This window comes from Hipposideros armiger, unplaced genomic scaffold (assembly GCF_001890085.2).
Source record: "Hipposideros armiger isolate ML-2016 unplaced genomic scaffold, ASM189008v1 scaffold_681, whole genome shotgun sequence".
Lineage (NCBI taxonomy): Eukaryota > Metazoa > Chordata > Mammalia > Chiroptera > Hipposideridae > Hipposideros > Hipposideros armiger.
In genome coordinates, this window is record NW_017732031.1 from 320433 (window position 1) to 327384 (window position 6952).

At 39.5% G+C, this 6952-nt stretch overlaps 1 protein-coding gene across 1 annotated transcript in view; it reads right to left on the reverse strand.

Moving 5' to 3' along the window:
- Positions 1 to 6: 6 nt before the first annotated feature.
- Positions 7 to 6952, reverse strand: part of CADPS (calcium dependent secretion activator) — a gene marked incomplete at its 5' end in the record, with an annotated part of 515169 nt that continues 508223 nt past the window's right edge. The window contains one exon of the mRNA XM_019626511.1: positions 7 to 781. Coding sequence (XP_019482056.1) covers positions 602 to 781 — 180 coding nt within the window. The remainder of the gene's footprint in view (positions 782 to 6952) is intronic.

Consider the following 6952-nt stretch of genomic DNA (forward strand, 5'->3'; position numbering starts at 1 on the left):
GATCAATCCATTGGTATGTAGCCGTCCTGTTTTGGCTAACTGGGATAAATGAAACGATGGGTTAACAAGGACACCAGGGGCTCATTTTTTTTGTTTTAGGGAAACAAAGAACCCAAAGTTAGTTGTTTGGGCTTTGCCTTTTGTTTTTCAAAAAACGAAGCAGATCCATGTGTCTTCATTAACTTATTGTACTCATTTACATAACTGGCACCCACATACGTGAAACAAAGAAGTGAGAGTACCTGGTGTACTCGCCCTCATATCCATTTACTGTCAATGTATACACAGTACATTAATGAAGCATCATTGAACTGGGCTGATAACAGGGGCACACCTAGCAGGTGGACTATGTATTCTCCATGAACAGTATTTAAAGAATGGTGCTCCATATTGCTTGTAAACATATAGACATGGATCAGGAAATGGTGGATTCGAAGGTCATTTGCTAATCTGGATACCACAGAGCTAAAATGGCAATTGTATTGGTAAACATCTCATGAGCATGGTCGTTGACAGAAAATTCCCTAATGGGGTTAACTAACAGACTAAGGACATGCATTGATTACAGGACTCGTCCTGAAGGACGCCAGGCCCCAGCGTTCTAATCATCTTCCTCGTCTTCCTCATCGCTGTCCTTCATGCTGATGCCCTGCAGGCCCCCACCCTCGCTCACTGACGCTGTGGCTTCCTCCACAGTAAGACGGTTCCGGATGGTTTCATATGTCTTGCTGTTCAAGGTCGAGTCCAGGACCCCTTGCAATCTGAAATCCCTATAGGTTTTCTAAGGAGGGAAAAGATTCAGCGGTGAGAGAGACTGCATCTCCATGCAGGGGAGGGAAAGGACAAAAAGCAAGGGTGGGTGTGTGAGAACATCGGCCTTCAGCTAAGTGTCACACTTTAAGCATGGTCAAATGAAAAGCCACCGCACTTAGATTTCACTTGTACTGAAAACTGAGATTTGTTGAATGACAGAAAATGAGAAATTGTGACAGGATAAACTGTATTAGATGAGACAAAGCAAAGAACATAAGCTTGTGTTTATTCAGTTCCATCAAGGGAAATGTTCCATAATTGTTTTGGTTCCTTTTCTTTTTTTTTTTTGGTCTGGCTCTTTCTCTTAGGTTATTATACTATAATATGATAGACAGTGGAAGGGGCTATAACATATAAATAATGGATCAAGTGATTATGGTATTTTGCGATTTCTGTTGCAGTCTGGTCTTTAGTATTTTTGAGGCGTGTAACTGCATATTCCTCTGTCTCACTCAAAAGACAGACATATGTATGTTGGTATATGAAACCTATTAGGCGCAGCAACAATTACGGGGAAGAGGCACCGCTAATGCCTCATCAATATGTTGCAGGCGTGTGACTCATTTCTCATCTCTTTGGGCGAGAAGTGTATCTATTCTGTTCACAACTTCATGGTCTCAGGGAAGAAATTTGGCTCTTTTTCAAGAACAATGGTTTGGTACCACTGTACTACAGATTCTTTCTTTGTTCCTTCAGGCGGTTTCTCTCGGATTTCCTTAGGTATCCCACGGACTGTTTTTCTAGAAATCCCTTAGCGTTAATTGAACATGACCAGAAGCATCTGGCTGTTGTCTACTTCATAAAAAATTTTATTGAGAAAGGTCTCCCTCTGACTACAACTCTTCTCATCACACTGCATATCATTTCAGCTACTGAGTCTGCTGTTTGTTTCTCCTGTTGAGCCGGGAAACTCGCTACGGGGGCAAGAGAAGGAATGTTCAGGACTGCAACGCCACCGCTTCGCGATTTCTATTTTTTGTCGTCCATCTAATGCAGTCATGGGGTCACCACTCACAATGTCAATCCCTTGTGAAGGGTATATGTTGTCATGACTGCAGAGTTAACTAGTGAATGTAGTTCGGCTCAGTGAAGTCTAACAATATAAGATTATTGATAGGATGACTACATGTCCCCTTTGCCAGTTTATACCTGTGGTCCCAGCATGAATTTTCATAGCATCTTCTTGCCCTTTTAAAAACAATCTGGTTTGGACACTAAATTAAATGGTCATCCGAATTATGGATCAAGATGCAAGGCTCTCCTAGGAGGCTCTCCTAGGGAGCTAGGTAAGTGCCTGAACGGTGTCTTCACCTTGAGGGGGAAGGGAGGGGCTGAGTAAATGTTAGGTAGGGTGTCTGACAGATATCCAGGTAATTAACTTGCTTTATTTTGTACTTTTCAACCAGTTCTGCTGCCACTCAGCATACCGTAATTGTTGCAAGAATATCATGGGAAAAAAGAAAGGTAGAAAGCAACTGAGTATCCTCCCCTTTATTTCAGAGCAGGGTGCTCCCCAACTAGGCTCTAAATGCCTACAGGCAGGGACCATTACTAGTAGTTTTTAATTCTCCATCTTGTAATATACAAGTAGGGGCTCAAGTAATATTTGTCCCATGTTGGATGGATGAATAAATGCTTGCTGAATAGTGAATGAATGGATGAATAAATGGAGTGGATGTAAAAGCAGGAAAGAGAGCCAATTATCTTTGGAAGTTTGCCTTGGAGAAGGAGACTCTAGATAATGTACTTTGTAAAGAGGTGGTGAATTTTGCTTCGTCCCACCGTGCTGCGGCACTAGTTAAACTGGGCCCACTTTGGGCAAAAGTGAAGGTGTTCTTTTGACGTTTGTGTCCCTCCCCTGTGGTTCCTGTCTGTCTCTCTCTCTNACCGAGGAAACTGGAGGGGTAGATGAAGATGAGATTGCATATGGCTGTTATACCTCCTTAGTAACCTTGAGCTTTGTTCTAAGAACAAGGGGAGCCATTGGAGGCTTTTAACTGGAGGAGGGAAGATCACACCTTCTTTTAGAATGGGCCTGATGAATGAGAGAAGATGGATTCGAGAGAGCCTGGGTGTTTCTAGCAGCGCCTGATCAGTATGTGCTCAACTATTGTGGACCGACTGTTAATACAACAAATGCTTTTCCATCAGTTTAACATTTCGCTCAGCGTCTCTATGCCTCACCATCCATCTGGTACTTTCTCCAATGGCCTCTCCCCTACCCGTCCTCAAATTGCTCTATAATTTTCCTCTTTTAAGAAAAGGGGAAAGAAACCTGCGTTTCACAAGAGAAACTACCTGAATTGCCAATCCATATGTTAAAAGGCAATCAACTCCATTTTTGTAATCAGTGAACTACAACTATAAACCACTGCACCACTTACCAGAATGATACAAATTAAAAAGAGTGGCAATACCTAGTGTTATTGGGGATTTTGATACTCTGCTGGTGAGAGTATAACTTTGCTCCTCCTCTATGGAAAACTGGCAGTGTCTCCTAGAAATGAATATACTTTTCTTTACCCTATCACCCAGCAATTGCATCAAAAGACATGTACAAGGAAATTCATGACAGCATTAATCATAATAGCCCAAAAGTAAAAAAAAAATAAATTTTAACACGGACCAATAAAATGTGGTATAGTCATACATTGGAATACTATAAAATGGTGAAAAAAAAAGAACGACAGCTATACCATCATTCTAATGTAGAGCGAAAAGAAGCCAGACACGAAAGAACATATACTGTGATTCTAATTACATAGGGTTTAAATTCAATTGATGCTATTAAAATGTCAGGATGGTGGTTACCTCTGGCAAGTAAAGAGTGGGTAGAGATTGGGAAGGGGCCTGGGCATGGGCACGTCTGGGGGTGTTCATTACGCTCTACTGCTTGACCTGGTGGTTGTTTCATGAGTGTGTTCTCTTTGTGATAAATCACTGAACTGTACATTCTTCTATATGTATGTTGTCTTTTAATTTAAAAAAAGGGGGGGTGAGAAGAATAGAAAACTTAAGATTCTGTCCCAAAATAATAAAAAATAAAGGTCAAGATACCAAAACTGATGCCTTCCCAGCTTTGAGACTGTGGCAAGGATAACCTGAGACTGGAGCTTGGTCAGTTCTTTCTCCCTGATCTCTTTTGAGGTCACTTCCCCACAGCCCTCCTTCCAGGGTAGCAAACTGGGGATGACCCTCAATGCCAGGCTGCAGTGAAGTCAACTTGTGAAGGACTTTTTTATAAACCTTGGTTTTGGAGACAATCTTTTCTGACTTGCTTCTCTGTCTGCCTTTTGGATCATGTCTTTGGTTAGCTATCTAACTCACTCCAGTAGGCTCTTTTCCAGAGTTCCTGAGACTTCTCCCCCCAACCCCCAGCTTTTCCAACTCTTACACACTGGGCAGATGCTCCTTCTTTACTTTGCACATTTTTGAACTGTTTGTAATTATTGCAGGAAATATGCTTTAGTTTTGCACCTCAGAACATAATTAATACAAATATATTTTTTAAAACTCTGGCTTGCCACACTGACTTAACTATGTGCCATTGGGTAAAGATTTTTCACACCTGAATGATTTAGCTCTACCATTTGTATTACCAGTTCGGTGCTACGATTTCTGGATTAATGTTTTTACATGGAGTTGTCTAGCAGTTGGACAAGTTACCTTAACCTTTCAGACTTCAATTTTCTTGTCTATAACGAGGATAATAACAGTCCTCTCCTCTTAAGGTTGTTGTGAAATTTAAATGAGGTAATACATGTAGGATGTCTGGCATAGAATAGCTGCTCAATAAATGGGAGTTATTCTTATAATCCCACTAAGGGCAGGAAGTACTGGTGATTTGTTCCTGCAGACCTCAAGGATTAAACACGAATGGGACATGCTATTTAGAGGAGCTGATTTGTAGAGAGCAACTGGTGAACATTCTACTTGGTGCTATTGGAAAAGCAGTCATTTCTCTAAAACCTCAGTCAGCCTCCAGGAAAGATCAGCCTGATTTAGTGACAGACACAGTAAAATGGATTAGGCCACCAAATGTTTGATTTTTTTCAAGCCTAGGTGGCTATAGTGCTGTCAAGGACTGGGGAAGGAGAAGAGTGCTCCGTATCTTAGAGAATCTTGTAAAATGCTTTAACAAATATATAAGAATCATATATAATTGGCACACGCTTTGTTTGAATGCAAACACTGCTGTTAAAGTGGTGCTTAAAAACAGTTTGTTGGCCTTCTCTTCGTACAGGAGAAACATTCCTCTCGTTTACACTACTCTCTTGCTTAGCAAACCCTTATTTATCCTATAATGCAGTGTAATCTGCCCAACATGTCCAAATGCCCACAGATTCTGCATTAGTGGAGTCTGAATTCACGAAATGTGGGGCTCTCTCTTGTTAAGACAAGCATCAGAAAACTACTCTAACAGTTCCAAGAACATGCTAAGAAAATTACTTCTCCCCTCCTCTTTCCNGGAAGGAATCCTAATTTCAGAGAGATGTTAAAAGTGAAAAAGAGTTTTGTCTTACATTCAATGAAATATAAGCATTGATTTGACTGAAACTTGTAAAAGAAATGGATCAGGGGTGGTTTTCCTTGCGATCAATGCAGGAAGTAACCCATTTCCATGATTCAGAGATCATTAACCTACGTTAATCTCCAGAATTATTCTATTAGAACTATTCTGAATTTGGGAGAGAAAGTCATCTCCTCATCCTGCCAAAGATCATTTCATAGGACTTCAGCTTTCAATATCACAAAACTAGAGGTGGTCATTTAGTTAGAGTGTTCGCTAAAGAGTTCAACTTTCCAAATACATTGCAGTATCAATATTCTCCAAATGCTCTGGAATTTATAGTCTATAATCTTGATCTTTGATTTTTTTCGAAGGGTATTTTTTATTCAGAATGAAAGTAATTGCACCAAAAAATACTGTGGAGGAGTTTATTGTGCTCAAAAACCTCTGTTGCAGGAGGTGTTTGAGGAGACGGAGTGAGGTGCATAGTTCAGTAGTCCTAGTCACAATAATATAGTGACATTAGAACTTGAATCTAGTCATAGCTTCCACATAAATCATACTTTTCTTTGCACCAAATACCACCGGTATATATCTCCTTATGTTGCCTTTGATTTTAACTACATTCAAAAATTTCCAACAAAAGATAGAAATTTGTACTATCTTCAATTACATGTTTTCTGCTTGGAGATTTAAGCAAAGCCTTGTTTATTCTTCCCCAGTGTATTCACCACCCAGGAAACAAACCAACTTCTTTCTGACGGATAGAGGGGAATATGCCAAGGTAACTATGTTTCCAGTTGCTTTTTGCCATGACACCATCAGTTCTTAGGAAATAAGACAAAATTTTATTTGTGTGCTTTTGGCTTATTGTTGCCTTGGCAGTCCTCTTATCTTGTAGTTATGTGTATTAATTGTGATCATTTTATCCTTTTGTTAGCTAGTGGCTGTGATTAATTTGTTGTGCAGTATTTTTCTTTGACCTTCAACATCTTGTCAAGGTAGAGAACTCTGTGGGCAGATTGCACCATCACTGGCCCTTTTCTCATGTTTAGCTTGGTTACAACAAATGCAGATTTACAGTTTTAGATGAAATGCATGGTTTCATAATAAGGAAAACAGATGATAATTTTAGTATTTAGATGAAGAAGCAAAACAATCTTGAATAAAAGATGAATATTGATTTTTAAAAATTTTTTTACCAAGAATGGCAGAATTATGCATAATTTGATTTCATTTCAGATTTGTTAATCATGTGCTGATGGAAATTGGCCGCACAGAACACACTTATTTTGGAGTTTAAAATTTAAATAAAATGATCTTATTAAAATTTATGCTATTATAAAACAACAATGATACAACCCTTGTTGGTTGGTTGATTTCCTAAAATTCCTATAGAAATCCAAATTTATGACAGCATGACCGTTCATGCCTGCCCTGGAAACTCAGGTCACATTAGTGGTGAGGTGGATAGTTTTTCTAAAGCTGTTGAGATTCTTCACCTTATTTAGTCATTCTTTCTTTATCGACAGAGTACACTGCAATAAATTTAGTTTATTTTCTTGGCCATGATCATACTCAGGTGTGCCCTCTGATGTTCACCCATTCAATTCAACCAACACTTAGAGT